General features: G+C 50.5%; 2 protein-coding genes across 2 annotated transcripts in view; one reads left to right on the top strand and one right to left on the bottom strand.

The window, feature by feature from the left end:
• The window catches only part of LOC101938932 (FXYD domain-containing ion transport regulator 5-like), a 226,057-nt gene that overhangs the window by 107,167 nt on the left and 101,150 nt on the right, over nt 1–17,740 (top strand). The window lies entirely within an intron of this gene.
• The window catches only part of FCGBP (Fc gamma binding protein), a 44,940-nt gene continuing 31,539 nt past the window's right edge, over nt 4,340–17,740 (bottom strand). The window contains exons 13-20 of the mRNA XM_065574627.1: nt 13,638–14,236; nt 12,243–12,807; nt 10,883–11,478; nt 9,787–10,357; nt 9,096–9,295; nt 6,454–6,834; nt 4,764–5,050; nt 4,340–4,536 (exon numbers count right to left, since the gene is read on the bottom strand). Of these exons, the coding sequence (XP_065430699.1) occupies nt 4,527–4,536; nt 4,764–5,050; nt 6,454–6,834; nt 9,096–9,295; nt 9,787–10,357; nt 10,883–11,478; nt 12,243–12,807; nt 13,638–14,236 (3,209 nt within the window). The 3' untranslated portion in view covers nt 4,340–4,526. The remainder of the gene's footprint in view (nt 4,537–4,763; nt 5,051–6,453; nt 6,835–9,095; nt 9,296–9,786; nt 10,358–10,882; nt 11,479–12,242; nt 12,808–13,637; nt 14,237–17,740) is intronic.

Raw genomic sequence — 17,740 nt, 5'->3', positions numbered from 1 at the left:
CTAACTTTTCTAAGTGATTTTTAACTTGTTCTTTTTTTATTTTATCTTCTAAACCTACCCCCTTCCCATTAGCATTCACCGTGTTAGGCATTCCTTCGGACTTCTCGGTGAAGACCGAAACAAAGAAGTCATTAAGCATCTCTGCCATTTCCAAGTTTCCTGTTACTGATTCTCCCTCTTCACTGAGCAGTGGGCCTACCCTGTCTTTGGTCTTCCTCTTGCTTCTAATGTATTGATAAAAAGGCTTCTTGTTTCCCTTTATTCCCATAGCTAGTTTGAGCTCATTTTGTGCCTTTGCCTTTCTAATCTTGCTCCTGCATTCCTGTGTTGTTTGCCTATATTCATCCTTTGTCATCTGTCCTAGTTTCCATTTTTTATATGACTCCTTTTTATTTTTTAGATCATGCAAGATCTCATGGTTAAGCTAAGGTGGTCTTTTGCCACATTTTCTATCTTTCCTAACCAGCGGAATAGCTTGCTTTTGGGCCCTTAATAGTGTCCCTTTGAAAAACTGCCAACTCTCCTCAGTTGTTTTCCCCCTCAGTCTTGATTCCCATGGGACCTTACCTATCAGCTCTCTGAGCTTACCAAAATCCGCCTTCCTGAAATCCATTGTCTCTATTTTGCTGTTCTCCCTTCTACCCTTCCTTAGAATTGCAAACTCTACGATTTCATGATCACTTCCACCCAAGCTGCCTTCTACTTTCAAATTCTCAACGAGTTTCTCCCTATTTGTTAAAATCAAGTCTAGAACAGCTTCCCCCCTAGTAGCTTTTTCAACCTTCTGAAATAAAAAGTTGTCTGCAAGGTACTCCAAGAACTTATTGGATAGTCTGTGCCCTGCTGTGTTATTTTCCCAACATATATCTGGATAGTTGAAGTCCCCCATCACCACCAAATCTTGGGCTTTGGATGATTTTGTTAGTTGTTTAAAAAAAGCCTCATCCACCTCTTCCACCTGGTTAGGTGGCCTGTAGTAGACTCCTAGCATGACATCACCCTTGTTTTTTACCCCTTTTAGCCTAACCCAGAGACTCTCAACACTTCCGTCTCCTATGTCCATCTCTACCTCAGTCCAAGTGTGTACATCTTTAATATATAAGGCAACACCTCCTCCCTTTTCCCCTGTCTATCCTTCCTGAGCAAGCTGTATCCATCCACACCAACATTCCAATCATGTGTATTATCCCACCAAGTTTCAGTGATGCCAACAATGTCATATTGTATTTATTTATTAGCACTTCCAGTTCTTCCTGCTTATTACCCATACTTCTTGCATTTGTATATAGGCATCTAAGATACTGGTTTGATCTTGCCTCCCAGTTTTGCCCTGACCCTCCTTTCTCTCTGCCATTATAGCCCACACTCCCTCTCGTTTCCGACTCATCTCCCAGGTCTCCATGTTCCCCACTTACCTGCCGGGCTTTGCTCACCTGTCCCTGTCGAACCTAGTTTAAAGCCCTCCTCACTAGGGCACATATATTATGGTTGCTATTACTGAGCAGTTCAGCTATATTCACCACTTGGACCAGATCCTGTGTGCCACTGAAAACTAAATCATGAATTGCCTTTTCCCTTGTGGGTTCCAGGCCTAGCTGCTTCAAGAAGCAGCCATTAATAGTTAATTTGAGCGTTGTGGCTTTTAACTTCCAGCTATTAGAGTTCATTCTGCCTTTGTCTGCTAGATCCAAAAGCCCTCTATTCAGTGATGAGCTGCCAAAATATTAACAACAGGTTCCCTCCTCCTGACGCCACGAGGGGGTCGTGCCCCATCCAACCCCCCATGTTCCTTGAGGGCCCCACCCCGAGACCCCTGCCCCATCCAGCCCCCTTCCCTGTCCCCTGACTGCCCCCCACCGCCCCATCCAACCCCTGCTCCTTCCTGACTGCCCCCAGGGGCCCTTGCCCCCATTCAATCCCCCTGTTCCCTGCCCTTTGACCACCCTGATCCCTATCCACCCCCTCACAAGCCCCCGAACTCCCCTGCCCTCTTCAAACACCACCTCCCTGCTCCCTTACCGTGCTGCATGGAGCTGCTCGGCCGGGTCCGGGTCCGATCAGCCAGGGCCGGGGCCGGGGCCACTCGACCGGGTCCAGGACCGGCGCCGCGGGACCCGAGCCGCGCTGGGCCAGAGCCACTCGGCCAGAACCGGGACCGGCGCCGCGGGGCCCGAGCCAGGCTGGGCTGGAGCCGCTCGGCCGGGACCAGGGCCAGCGCTGCGGGGCCCTAGCCGGGCCGGGCCAGAGCCACAGCCACTCGGCTGGAACCGGAGCCGCTCGGCTTGAGATGGGGCCAGAGCCGCTAGGCCGGGATTGGCACCGGCGCTGCGGGGCCCGGGCCGGGCCGGAGCCACAGCCACTTGGCCGGAACTGGAGCCACTTGGCCCGAGACAGGGCTGAAGCTGCTCGGCCGGGATTGGCACCGGCGCTGCACGGCCCGAGCCGGGCCAGAGCCACAGCTGCTCGGCCGGGACCGGGACCAGGGCCGCGGGGCCTGAGCTGGGCCAGGGCCAGGACCGGGCTGTGGCGCTTGGCAGGGGCCAGGCCAGGGCCAGGGGGCCGGGCCAGAGGGAGCTGCTCAGCTGGAGCTGCACCGCGCCGTGCCTCCCTGGAGCCGTCCTCGTGGCCCCCCCAGCTTACCTGCTTGCTGCTTGTTTCAGGCTTCCCGCGAACATTTGATTCGCGGGAAACAGGGGAGGGGGAGGAGAAGGGGAATGGAGTGTTCTGGGGAGAAGGGGGTGAGCTGGGGCCGGGGACGGGGTGGACAGCTGGGGAGCTTTCGTTAAATTTAAAAGCCCTTTTAGAACCGGTTGTCCCGGAACACCCGGTTCTAAAAGGGCTTCTAAATTTAACAACCGGTTCCTGCAAACCGGTGGGAACCGGCTCCAGCTCACCACTGCCTCTATTCTCCACGCCCTACTTAGAACAGAGCTGGGTGAAACTTTTCAGATAAAGCTTTCTTCAGTGAAAAATTCAGATTTGGAGACACTGCCATGTTTTGCAAATTCATATGGTTTCACTGAATGGTTTCACTGAGTTGTTCATGTTGGAAAAAAAGAAAAACCTCCCAACATCTCAACATTTTGTGTTCACCATTTCTAAATCAAACATTTTGATTTTTTTGGGTTAAAAATAACTTTTCATTTCAAAATATCCTTGAAATGTAGATACATTTAAAAAAAATCAAAAATGTTAAGAAACTCAATTTTTTTTAATTTCTCATAATTTCCAGCAAAAATGAAAACAAAATTGCACTGCTCTAGTTTACAGCTGCTAGTCAAGACATTTCTTAGATTCATAGATTCCAAGGCCTGAAGGACAATTGTGACAATGTAGTCTGAACTCCTCTATAACACAGCCCAGAGATCTTCCCCAAAATAATTCCTGGAGCTGATCTGTTAGAAAAACATCCAATCTTGATTTAAAAATCGCCAGTGACGGAAAATCCACCGTGACCCTTGATAAATTGTTCCAATGGCTAATTACTCGCACTGTTAAAACTTTACACCTTATTTCCAGTATAAAATTGTCTAGCTTCAACTTCCTGGTATTGGATAGTGTTGGACTTTTCTCTGCTAGATCGAAGAGCCCATTATTTAACATTTGTTCCCCATGTAGGTACTTATAGACTGGGATCAAATCACTCTTTAATCTTCTCTTTGTTCTACTAAATAGACAGCTGCTGGAGTCTCTCATTATAAAAGTGTGTTTTCTATTCCTTTCATTCTCGAATGTCTCTTCTGAACATCTCTCCAATTTAGCAACATCTTTCCTGAACTGTAGACACCAGAACTGAAGACAGTATTCCAGCTGTGGTTCCATCAGTGCCAAATAAAGAGGTAAAATAATCTCTTAATCTTCTCTTTGATGAAGATTGAGCTCCTTAAGTCTTGCTCTATTGGCCCTGTTCTTCAGGCATCCTTGTAGCTCTTTGCTGAAGCCTCTCCAACTCTGCCCCCAATGATGTAGCCAGCTTGTTAACTCCTGCACATCTGTTATCTTTTTCCCCCCAAGGCCTATGTAACACAAAGACAGAAGCTACCATGGGGAATACAACTCAGGACCGTCCATTCGAGAAACACGGACTTTTCTAACTCGTGGGATAAAGCTTCATCCTTACTAACAAGTTTTAGTAGCAGGATGCACTATTATTACTATTATTATTGTTAACTATTTGTATGGCAATTTCACTCCATTGTGCTCAGCGCTGTACAGACACGGAACAAAAAGACTGTCTTGTTCTCTTCCTCTGAGTCAGGAAATTACCTTCAGATAGAAAGAAACAGGCTGCTATAATAAAATCACTGGATGAAGTTTGCAAAAATAAGTTTATTGCTTCACAATCATGTCCGCAGGTTTATTTGTTTTTATTGACAATCAGAACGAAGTCTTTTTCCTCATTAAAGACCCTAGAGGACACAGAAAGTCACGAGGGCTACAGTTATGGCCCTATGAACAATTCCTAGCTAAGATGGCAGCGGAGTTCACTCCAGGGAGGGAAGATGCTTCAGCAGCCAGGATTTTGTTTAGACATCACTAGAAGACAAAAAACAGGAGAGGAGTTAGTCAGCCTCCTTCAGGACTGGGAAGATGTCTCAGTAAGATTCCTTTGCAATTGATTCATAGATTTTAAGGCCAGAAGGGACCAGATCATCTAGTCAGCACAGGTCAGTGAATTTCAACCACTCTTTCCCCCCCAGGGAGGTACCTATAGGCCATCATAGAAAGACCATGGAAAGGGCAGCATCTGCAGAGCCACTCACCACCCGGCGAAGTCTCTGGCCTTCCAGGCATCGATGACCTCAGCGATGTTTCCTGCAACCTTCCCGCTGGGCAGCCGCAGGTCGTCGGAGACATCGCCATTGAAGTTCCCGCAGGACGCACACAGCTTGTTAGCCAGGGTCTCGCTGACTCTCACCATCACCTCCCCACTGGGGCTGAACAGAACCTGCATCCCCGAGCCTTGGACCACGGCCACGCCGCCCTGAGACCTGCTCACAGACACAGCACCGGAGACATTCACTGGCAGCTGCACCAGGCGCCCGTTCACCTGGAACACACAGACATAGGTCAGAGGAGAGCTGGGGAATGTGGAGGTGAATGAAACAGAAATAGGCCAGGAGCTGAGCTCGAGTCCATAGGCCACATTACATGGCAACAGGATCTAGACTGTATAGGCTCCATCATAAGGCTGTGGGATCTAGAGTCCATGGGCCCCAATACCAGGTAATGGGATCTAGAGTCTATGAGTCACAATAAAAAGCAATGGGGTCTAGTGACTATGGGCCCCATTATAAGGCAATGGGGACTAGAGAGTCTGGGCCACAATAAAAGGCAATAGTCTTACACTGAGAGGTGCAGAAAACACTATGACTGACTGAGAAGCCAACCAATAAACAGTGCTCTGGAGAGCAAATTTTTCCAATTCTGTCAATATCCAATGAAGGTGCACTGATTTGCATAGGCAACTTGATTGGCTAAAGTCCCTACTGATTTCAATGTTATTGACCTGTGAGCAACAGTGTTTCTTAGTGGGAAAAGAACGCTAGAGATTTTATGCAAAAGTTTTAATGCCCTAATTTACATATTTGATGAATGATACCTGTACTTATTTGCATAAATGACAGCAGCCAATCAAGAAAGAGACAAGGTGGGTGAGGTAATATCTTTTATGGGATCAACTTCTGTTGGTAGCAGCACAAGCATTCAAGCTACACAGAGCTCTTCTTCAGGCGTGTACAGCTTGCAAGCTCCTTCCTCCCACCAACAGACATTGGTCCAATACAAGGTATCACCTCACCCAGTTTGTCTCTCTAATATCCTGGGACCGACACGCCTAGAACAACACTGCAAACAGCTGTTCAGGTTACCGAGTTCTGAATGTGACATGATACTGCCTCTGATTCCTCCCTCAGCCCCCAGGGGGCAATCTTGCTCCCCCAATGGACAGGTCCCCCCATGAAGGGGGGGTTCTTTCCCCCAATGGAGAGGTGCCCCAGCAAAAGGAGGAACCTCTCCCAGGGAACCTACTGGGTTACAGAGACCCTTCCTAGAGCAGTTCCCTGCCTCTCCTCCAAGTTTAGAGGTGGAACACAGCAGGGGTGAGGGGGGCTGGGAGTCAGGACTCCTGGATTGCATCCCCAGCTCTGGGAGGGGAGTGGGCTTTAGTGGGTTAGAACAGGGGGAAGTCAGAATTCCTAGATTCTAATTCAGTCTTTGCTACTGAATAATTGTTCATCCATAACTCAGGTCATCCCCCACAGCCTGTACACCACGTCCTGTCAACACTGAGGGTTCATGAGGCTGAATGAATTGATCTTTGAGATGCCCAGATCAGCCTCAGTTAATAGGATGAACATCACTGTAATTTCTAGTCTTTTCATCATTTCGGTGGCAGCTGAATGAACTTCCTGCCCCTTCGACTCAGGCTGTTCTAACGTGGCCCCCTCTTACCCACGTCTCCTTGTTCCTTTTCACAGCTATGAAAGCATCTCGGAAGAAAATGTAGACGGTCGTCCCAGCCATCACTGCCCCGTCGCCGCATGCCCTGACATCCACCATCACCCTGAACCAGGAGGGGGCGCTGTCGTTGCAGAGAGAGGCCAGCTCGTAAGCGCCACTGTGGAGATCTCCTCCAGAGGCGCCGTCGAATGAGGTGAGCTGGGCTCCGGGGAATAGTGTGCACCGGCCTTCCTGCTTCACGCAGCCACGCACCCCGTCCTGGAGCGCACAGATCTCTTTGTCGGGGCAGCTGTGTGGCTCGCAGACGAGTCCGCCTGAGGCCTGGCAGGTGCACTTCTCAGAGCAAGCACTGGAGATGATGCTCTCCCCGGCCTGCAGGGAAATTCCCAAACAACTTTGTTACAGAAAAGCAGCAGGAGAAAAGTCCCAGGATGGGATCAACTCAAAGCTCCCTTTGATTATTTACATTACTGTAGCCTGCCGAGGTCAGGGTCCCATTGCGCTGGGTGCTGTACATATAAATAGTGACAGACAGTCCCTGCCCCAAAAGGTATGTCTTTACTGCAGAGTTATCTCGAGAGATCTTTCTTTCTCTGGGGTAGCCTAGCCTAGGTGTGAGTGGTCACACCACAAACCCTACATAAATTACTCTGTCCCTCCTGGTGAAGAGCTCCACTGTGTGTGCTGCTGGGACTTCTGGGGGCATATCCCGTGGTGCTTTCTGCTGCAATAAATGTGGGAATTTGGATAATATTTTATCAGGTCTATGGGCGCCTCAGTTTCCCTAGGCGCTTTGTACTGCTGTACACTGAGTGTAAAGGGAAGGGGTGAGGTGTTGGACTCATGTAGTCACCTGGTTGGAGGCCAGAGTCATTAACAAATGGAATAAAGTCTAGGATTGTGAACAGAGGGTCTGGAAGAGACAATGGAAACCCCAAAGGCCGGGACATTCACCCGCACTGACCAACTACCAAAGACAGGAACTTAGCTGCAAGGAAGCACAGCAAAGGCCCTGAGCTGGAGCATGAAGGGGAAAGGTGCCAGGTGGCTGGGTGAAGAGCTTAGCTCACAGGGGCTCTCTCCTGGGATGGAGACAAAAGGACAGAGCCAAAGAGAGGAAGCGACATGGTTCCTCTGGCAGCATGGCTCAAGGGAGCCCGGGCGTTAGCCAGTCTGAACTCTGCCGTGACCTTTGCTTCTCTGCGCTAAACCCAAGACCTTTCAGATGCTGTAGCCAGGGGACTAACAAGCTGTTACCTTGACAAGACCACTTGGTGTCGCTGCAAATTCTCACTGAGGGCTTTGCACCCTGAAGAGGTAGGAATAAAACTCGCACAGGAGTCCGGCTTGGCTGGACTCGCTGCAGGGAGCCGTGGAGAGACAAGGGATCACTGGTGCCCAAAGGGCCAGTTGCGGACTCACAGGGCCATGGGCCTGCCCCTGTGGAGCTGGTGGGTCCTTGGGGCCCGGCACACTAAAGAGGTCGCCCCAAGGGACTAGTTATAGGTTGGCGCATAGACCAGTCCCTGTGAATCCATGACACTGGAATTCTTCCCCAGTGAACTGTGGCACCGGAGGGTGATCAGTGATTTAGCCTGTGTCTTCATGGCAAAGTGCCTGTTACCTGAGTGTAAACACCACCCAGGGTCCAACCACACCCCCACTCCACTCCCACCCCACCCCACCCCCTGGATGGGCCGGCCAACCTGGGCTGAAAGAACCACTGAACTCGAGTGAGAACATCAGAATGGCCATAGTGGGTCAGACCAATGTCCATCTAGCCCAATATCCTGTCTCTGGCAGTGACCAGTGCCAGATTCTGGAGAGAGAATGAACAGAACAGGGCAATTAGTGTGTGATCCATCCCCTGTCCTCCACTCCCAGCTTCTGGCAGTCAGAGGGTTAGAGATAACCCGGAGCATGGGGTTGGGGCCCTGAAAATCTTGGCAAATAGCCATTGATGGTCCTATCCTGCTTGAATGTATCTAATTCTTTTTTGAACCCAGGTATAGTTTTGGCCTTCACAACATCCTCTGGCAATGACTTCCACAGGTTGACTGTGTGCTGTGTGAAGTGCTTCCTGACTGGGTTGAAGATGGAGCATGATAAGTTTATGAACTTCCTAGACGGGAAAGGACCTGTCCCATTCCCCATCCTCCAAGCCAGCCACTTACCCTAACTGGGGTCAGGATTAGACCTGCAGCCTCCTAGAGGGGAAAGGCAATATGTCCCTTTCCCAACCCCCTAAGCCAGCCAGTGTCCCATGCTGGGCCAGATCAGAGCTGGCGCCCTCTAGTGGGGAAAGGCTCCATATCCCATTTTCCATCCAATCCCATGGTTTTCCTGTGATGAATCCCTAGCGCATGGCATAGTTTCATTTCCACGTGCAAGGATCACACAGGGCAGGTGTTCGGATGCTCATCTAACCAAGTGCCACTGACTGCAGCGGAAGTCACATGGGTGACTGAAGGCAGGACCTAGCTGTAGGTTTTGTGTGTCGCTGCACTGAAGGGCACAGACACACAGTCACTGTAACTCCCCGTGGGAAGCTGGGACAATCCCACACCTACAAGGGCATCCGATGCCAAATGACAGCATCGAGGACGACAGCCGACTCATATCCCAGCACCCACCTTGATGTAGCGTCCGTCACGCACGCAGCCGCATCCTTCCAGGGGCGTGCACGTTTCCCCATTGAATGCGTAGCCGGCGTCGCACTGGCAGCCTTCAAAGCATTTCGCAGTGCATTGGGCAGGGGAGAACAAGCCAGCGCATGTGAAATCGCAGGATCTAGTGCACAGCTCGTAGTGGCTGTTGGCCGGGCAGGTGAAAGCTGGAGAGACAGAAGCGAATGAGAAAGGGATGAAACCCTGAGGCTGTGTCTGCACTACAGCAGCTACAGCGGCATAGCTACAGCACTGCAGCTATTCTGCTGTAGCACCCTGGTGTAAATGCTTCCTACATCAACAGACGGGGCTCTCCCATCCGTGTAGTTACTCTACCTCTTTGAGATACGATAGCTCGGTCAATGGAAGAATTCTTCCATCAACACAGCTGTGTCTACAGTGGAGTCAGGTCGACCTAGCTATGTCACACAGGGTGTGAAATGTTCACAGCCCTGAGCGATGTGGCTAGGTCAAGCTAATGTTTAGGTGTAGTGTAGACCAGGCCTGCCTCACCCATCCCACCCCCTGCAGCATGCTCCCAACCAGCTACTCTCTCCTCGCAAAGGTGTCTGACAAGCAGAGAGATTGTGATACCACTTCACTAGCTGCAAATACAGCTGAAGATAAGAGCAGGCTGTAGATTGTTCTGTAGACTTACGGCAGAAGGAGGCTGTTCTCCAGGCACTGACTGTGACTCCAGCTGCCTGGCATGCGGCCGCGTAGGCCTGGACACTCTGGCAGAGGATTTCTCTTGCTCCATTGGCAGCACACATGTCATAGAGACAATGGTTGAAATACTCGGTAGGGCTGACCAGTGAGTGACAGTATTGAAAGGGACCTGATGTCGCTTTGATCAGCCCACAGGAGCTATCGACCTGATACGGCGCTGTTTTAGCTGCATCACAGACCGGGCATCTTTCCCCACAGCCGTCGGTGCACGTGGCACCATCAACGGGCACCTTCCAGGAGGCCCCGAACTCATCCGCGTTCTGGGCGCTCTTCCCACTGGGCAGCAGGAAATCGTCATTCTTGTCTCCGTTGAAGTTGCCGCACAAGCCGCACACGTGTCCTTTGTAGGAGCTGGGGATGGAGACTAGGATATAATAGGAGGTGTCGTAAAGGACTCTGAGGCCAGAGGGAGATTGGACAATGATGTTGTTCCCCTCCTGGTTGATATGAAGTTTCCCGTCGTTCATAGTCAGTGGGAGAGTGTAGAGCTCCCCGTCCACCTGTGCCAATGAGAGGGAAATTCACCTGTCACTAGTGGGGACTCAGCAGCTGTATCCTGGTTACAACACACAATATTAGTCACTCTAGGCCAGTGGTTCTCAACCAGGGGTATGCAGAGGTCTTCCACGGGGTACATTAACTCATCTATATATTTGCCTAGTTTTACAACAGCCTATATAAAAAACACTAGTGAAGTCAGTACAACCTAAAATTTCAGACAGACAATAACTTGTTTATATTGCTCTAAACACTATACACTGAAATGTACATAAGATATTTATATTCCAAATTATTTATTTTACAATTTTATGGTAAAAATGGGAGAGTAAGCGATTTTTCAGTACTAGTGTGTCTATGACACTTTTGTATTTTTATGTCTGAGTTTGCAAGCAAGTAGTTCTTCAGTGAGTGAAACTTGGGGGTACGCAAGACAAATCAGACTCCTGAAAGGGGTACAGTTGTCTGGAAAGCCTGGGAGCCACTGTTCTAGGCTACAATGAGAATAATCTCAAACAGGGACTTACCGTGACTTTCCACTTCCTTCCCCTCTCCATGGTGATGGTGTAACCATGAACGGAGACCACCACCATCCGTGCCACTGACACTCGGCCATTACCGTAGCTCTCATTTTCTACCACCACGGAGAAGTTTGCCAGACCAGTGTCACTGCTACAGACTCTGGCTAAACTGTAAGTGCAAGTGCCTTGGAAATCAAAGGCCCGTCCGTCAAAGGTCAGATAGTGAGGGTCACCAGATGCTACACATTTGCCAAAGCCTGTGGCGTGGCAACCCAAGAATCCGTTCTCCACCCTGCACTGCTCATTGGCTCCGCAGGAGGCCTCCTGGCACTCGACGACCCCGTTGTCTTTGCATCGGCACCGTTCCTGGCAGGAGGCGCTGGCGTAAAACTCCTCTTCCTTCCTGTAGTACCTGCCCTGGTGCACACAGCCGCACTGCGCGACGGGGACGCACCGGTCTCCGCTCAGGAGGAACCCGGCGTCGCAGAAACACCCTTCAGCACAGGGGGCGTCACAGCCGTCCGGCTCCGAGAGGCCGTGGCAGGTGGCAGGGCAGCCGCTCCCACAGAGCTCGTAGTGGAAGTTACGGGGGCAGGTGGGGCCTGAAGGAGAAGATCAGAGAGAACGTGCAGATAGGGATGAGAGAAAAAAGAAATGCAAAGGTAAATTGAAAAAAATCTCTCTCAAGTCATATCACTTACAATAGGATTGTTCTGGTGGGGTTGGGAGCCAGGACTCCTGGATTCTATTCCTAACTCTGGGAGGGGAGTGGGGCCTAGTGGTTAGAGCAGGGAGGCTGGGAGTCAGGTCTCCTGGGTTGTATACCAGATGTGGAAGGGCAGCCAGGTCTAGAGGGTTAAAGCAGAGTGGGCTGGGAATCAGGACTCTGGATTTTCTTTCTGACTCTTGGAGGGATGTTTGGTCTAGTGGTAAGAGCTGCAGACAAGGGGATCTGTTCCAGTGTGTTTCGAATTCTGGCAGTGGGCTGCTGTGTATTGTAGCGATAGGGGACTGGGAGTCAGGATTCCTGGGTTCTGGCATTGGCTTCTCGTGTGACTTTGAGCAAATCACTTTATTTCTCTCTGCCTCTATTTTCCTGCTCTCTTATGGGAAGGGTGACTAGTGTTTGTAATGTATTTCCGACACCTGGGAGAAAGGTGCCAGCAAGCAGACAGCATTACGTTACTACAGAATAAAGTTAAAGCAGGTGACCCTTACTGTCCGTGACACTGGAGGAAAACTACTGCAAGATGACAACTCTATAGGGCCATTGACACATGGCTGAGCCATTCTGAGCCCACCCTGTAGAGGGCACTGCACATGCACACTATGCACACATAAAGCGAAGTCAATTAGCAACACTCACTGCAGAATGAGGCCGATCTCCACTGCCCTATCAGGATGCCCCTGGCCTGGCAGGCTGTCACGTAGGCACTGATTGCACTGCAGAGAGCGTCACGGTGACCCTTGTACTGGCAGGTATCAAAGACGCAGTCGTCAAAGAAGGGGGCTGGGTCGATGACCTCATGGCACTCTCTGAATGGCCCGTCCCCTCTTGTGATGATCCCGCAGTACCGATCTCCCTTGTAGGGTTGTCTCTGAGCCTCACTGCAGACTGGGCAGTCCTTGGTGCAACTGGGCAAGCATCCAGAGACCTCCCCCACCTTCCAGCTCTCTGCAAACTGGATGGCGTTGGCTGCCCGGCTCCCGTCCCTCATGGTCAGGTCGTCACTGGCAGTTTGGTTGTTGTTGCCACAGAGGCCGCAAAGGGCATTGGTGTAGGTGTTGGGAACAGTGACCCGGACCACGCTGCTCCCGTCGAAGGTCATCCTCAGGTCGAAGGCGGTCTTGATGACGATGTGGGATCCACTGACGTAGGCCTGTAGCTTCTCCTCATGGTAGAACGGCAGGTCCATGAAGACTCCATCCACCTGGAACAGATGTGATAGGACCAGGGCTTAATTTTGAATGAACACTGCAAGCAGAGAGTGGGGATCCAGAACACCTGGGTTCTATCCCTGGCTCTGCAAGGGGTGTGGGGTCTAGTCTTGAAAGAATGTAGAAGGATAGAATAATAGAATATCAGGGTTGGAAGGGACCTCAGGAGGTCATCTAGTCCAACCCCCTGCTCAAAGCAGGACCAATCCCCAGACAGATTTTTGCCCCAGATCCCTAAATGACCCCCTCAAGGATTGAACTCACAATCCTGAGCTATCCCTCATCCAGTCCATAAAGATGCTATCCGTGTAGAAAAGATGTGTCAGGGATGGTCAAGGTCTGAATTCTCAGTTACAGTAAGTCCCTTTCACACCTCTTGGGCAGTATAAGTGCAATTTATTTCAACTTTGGCTGGCAGAGCAGTGTAAAGGGCCTTAGCACAACACAAGTCAGGGTCAAGTACCTTAGCAGAGGAAGCTTTTACGGCTGTTGATTCCCCTGGAGTCAATGGGACCAGATATCAAAGTGGCATGAATCGGCCATAGCTCCATCGGAGTCAATTGCGCCCAATCCCTAGCTAAATGAGTAAGTTGTTTGAGTGCAGAGGAGTTACAATGGCATAATTGCACTTATGGGGAGGAGAAAATCACTCATTATATATTCACAAAGGGGCACTCAGTTACTTCCCATACACCCACCAGCTCAGTGTACAATGGACGCATGACTTGGTTCTACAGTGGGGACTGAAATCAGGGGCAACTTATCAAGAGCAAGAGTTACTGCTCACAGCTCCCCGAGTAGCCCTGTGGCTCTCCGTCCCTACCTTGATCTTGCGGGGATATTTCTGGCTGACAGTGATGTTTCTGCCGTAGACCTCCAAGGTCACCATTTTGGTGTAGGACACGGCCTTGCTGCCGCGGTTGTTATTCTCCACCTTGACGCTGAACGGGGTGAGCGTGGGGTCCTCGGAGCAGACCCCAGTGAGCTGGTAGATGCAGGTGCCCATGAAATCATACTTTTCCCCATCGAAGGTGGTGTAGTGAGGGTCCCCGGAGGCTGTGCAGGTGGAGTAGCTGATTGCGTGGCAGTTGCGGACCCCGTTGATCACGGTGCATCTCTCGCTGGCCTTGCAGCTGGTCTCCTGGCAAACCACCATGCCCAGGCTGGGGTCACACCTGCACCGAGAGCGGCAGTTCTCATCGGCCCAGAACTCCTCGTTGGGTTGGTAGTAGCGGCCATTGTAGTCACAGCCACAGATCCCCACGGGGACGCACTGGCCGGCACTCAGGACATAACCGTTGTCACACTGGCAGGTCTCCACGCAGGGCTCCCGGCAGGAGGAGGGGGCAGTTCGGTCAGAGCAGCTGGCTGGGCAGGCGTTCCCACAGGCCTCGTAGTGGCTGTTCTCGGGGCAGAGCAGGACTGGGAGGGGGTCAGAGAGGGGGAGATTTAACAACACAGGAAATGAACTAAAAACACCTGCTTAGATGCGGCAAGAGCAGAGACAAATTCTAATGTGCAATTAGCATCCTCTATATCACAGGTCGATGTACAAGCAGCCACACTAAGGCCACCTCTGGAGCACAGCACGGGGAACAGCCCCACTGGGCAAGGGTGTTTGCTAGCTGGGAGAGCAGGGAAATGCTCTCTTCCTATAGAAAATCCAAGAAGATCTGCAAAGTGCACCCAGAACAGATAAGACCTCACTTGTCAAGGCCTCATCTGGAAGCCCCAACCACGCCAGATGGCCTAGGACTCAGCACCTGTGCCATTGAAGTCGAGTGGTTAAGTACATCCTGTATTTCCAGGTAGTATTTCAGATGGGTCTCACCTTTCCATCTCTTTCTGATTAATCCCTCTCTTCCATCCAATCCACCCACCAAATCCATCCCTCTCTTCTGCTCCTCAGTTACATCCCTCTTACACAATATTGACAACCCCTTATTTGAAGTCATTCATTTTCACAACTTCCTTACATTTACTGGTAAGAGCAAAAAATATATTGATGAATACAATGATACAGCTACATAACTGGAATGTGGATGTGTTTCCAAAGGTTGGCCGAGAATACTTGACCTTGAAGCGTTAGGATGCACAGGGAGAGGAGAAAGTGAGATTTTCTTTACGTTTGATTGTAATAAAATGCTCAATGCCTCCCAAGACCCCTTAATTGTCTTTGGTGACTTCTGCTGAAGGGTAGGAGTATGTCGTGACTCATTGCTTCTCTAAAGCATTCAATCCATCCATTAAAAAAAAATCCATTTATCTAATCCAGTGGTCCCCAACCTTTTTCGTCTGGCGGGCACCAGATGACGTGCCACGGAGGACCGTGGCGGTGGACGAGCATCCCGAAATGGCGCCGACAAGCAGCATCATCCAGAGGCGTCGCCGCCGAAATGTTGCCGAAGATTGGTGGCATTTCGGCGGCAACGCCTCTGGATGACGCTGCTTGTCGGTGGCATTTTGGCGGATGCTCATCCGCCGGCCAGTACGCGGGTGCACGTAGACGCCCCGGTTCGCGCCATGGCACCCGCATGCACCGCATTGGGGACCACTGATCTAATCCATCCATATAATCCAATAAATCATGAAATCCACTGCCTCAAAGACTATCTGCCTATCTTAGGTAATTATATAGCACACATTACTATACTATCTGAGCATCTCACAATATGTAATATATTTACCCTTCCTCCTCCTTGTGAGAGAGAGCAGTGCTATTATCCCCATTGTACACATGGCAACAGAAGAAGTGACCTGTCAAAAGTCACACATGAAGCAGCTGGAAGAACAGGGATTGGAACCGTGGCCTTCTAAGTGTAGGCTACATTTACAGAGTCTAATACCAGAAGGCACTATTGTGATCATCTTGCCCTGTATACCACAGGCCAGAGAATATCCCCAAAATAAACCCTACAGCAAATCTGTTAAAAAAAAATCCAATCTTGATTTAAAAATTGTCAGTGATGGCGCATCCACCATGCGCCTTATCAAGTTGTTCCAATAGTCAATTACTCTCACTGTTAAAAATTTACTCCTTATTTCCCGTCTGAATTTGTCTAGCTTCACCTTCCAGCTATCGGTGGGTGTTATAACGTCATCTCCTAGACTGAAGTGCCCATTAGTAAATATTAGTTCCCCATTTAGATACTTATAGACTGTGATCAAGTCAGCCCTTAACCACTGCTAAGCTTAATCACTATAAAGCAGGTTTTCTGATCCTTTAATCATTCTCGTGGCTCTTCTCTGACCCGCTCCAATTTATCAACATCCTTCTTGAACTGTGGGCACCAGAACTGGACACAGGAATCCAGCAGCAATCACACCAATGCCAAATCTAGAGGTAAAATTACTTCTCTGCTCCTACTCATGATTCCCTTCTTTATGTATCCCAGGGTTGCATTAGTTCTTTTGGCCACAGCATCACACTGGGAGCTCATGTTCAGCTGATTATCCACTATGACCCCCAAATCTTTTCAACAGTCACTGCTTCCCAGGATCAAGTCCCCCTCCTGTAAGTCTGGCCTACATTTCTTGTTCCTAGATTTACATATTTACATTTAGCTGTATTAAAACACATAATTTGTTTGCACCGAGTTTACCAAGCAATCCAGATTGCTCTGAATCGGAGACCTGTTCTCTTCTTTATTTACCACTCCCCCAACTTTTGTGTCTTCTGCAAACTTGATCAGTGATGAGTTGATGTTTTCTTCTGGGCAGGGGCGTGCACAGGAATTTAGATTCCAGCATTTTTGGAGGGACAAGTTCTGTGCCTCTGCCGGGATCCCAGGGACAGAGGAACTGTCAGCTCCCGTCAGGGTTCCAGCCCTGGAGGAGCTAGCGTGCTCACCCTGTCAGAGCCCTAGGACTGGAGGAGCTCGCGTGCCAACCCTGCCAGAGCCCTGGGGGCTGGAGGAGCTCGCGCCCTTCCTGCTGGGGCCCCTGGGCGGTCCAAGGAGCTCTGTGCCACCTGCCAATTATTGGGGGGCCCATGCCCCTGGTTGCCCCCCCTTTTGCACCCTCCTAGAATCATAGAATATCAGAGTTGGAAGGGACCTCAAGAGGTCATCTAGTCCAACCCCCTGCTCAAAGCAGGACCAATTCCCAGCTAAATCATCCCAGCCAGGGCTTTGTCAAGCCGGGCCTTAAAAACCTCCAAGGAAGGAGACTCCACCACCTCCCTAGGTAACGCATTCCAGTGTTTCACCACCCTCCTAGTGAAATAGTTTTTCCTGATATCCAACCTGGACCTCCCCCACTGCAACTTGAGACCATTGCTCCTTGTTCTGTCGTCTGCCACCACTGAGAACAGCCGAGCTCCATCCTCTTTGGAACCCCCCTTCAGGTAGTTGAAGGCTGCTATCAAATCCCCCCTCATTCTTCTCTTCTGGAGACTAAACAATCCCAGTTCCCTCAGCCTCTCCTCATAAGTCATGTGCTCAAGACCCCTAATCATTTTTGTTGCCCTCCGCTGGACTCTTTCCAATTTTTCCACATCCTTCTTGTAGTGTGGGGCCCAAAACTGGACACAGTATTCCAGATGAGGCCTCACCGATGTCGAATAAAGGGGAACGATCACGTCCCTCGATCTGCTGGCAATGCCCCTACTTATACAGCCCAAAATGCCGTTGTATGATTTTATCAATGACCCTCCTGCATCTGGGTCATTGATAAAATGGTAATTAGCAATCCCTCTGGAAACACACCTGCTCAGCAGTGTTCCCTCTCATTTTTCCCACCATGTGTGGAATGAATCACCTCCATATTGGTGCACACACCAAAATTCATGTTGCAGGAGTGGGCCCGAGGGGTTTGGAGTGTGGGAGGAGGCTCAGGGCTGGGACAGAGGGTTGGGGTGTGGGGTGGTGAGGGCTCTGGGATGGGGCCAGGGATGAGGGGTTTGGGGTGTGGGAGGGGCCTCAGGGC

Source organism: Chrysemys picta, chromosome 20, assembly GCF_011386835.1.
Source record: "Chrysemys picta bellii isolate R12L10 chromosome 20, ASM1138683v2, whole genome shotgun sequence".
NCBI classification, from domain to species: Eukaryota; Metazoa; Chordata; order Testudines; family Emydidae; genus Chrysemys; species Chrysemys picta.
The sequence above is the reverse complement of the archived record's forward strand: the minus strand, read 5'-3'. Positions and strand labels throughout refer to the sequence as shown.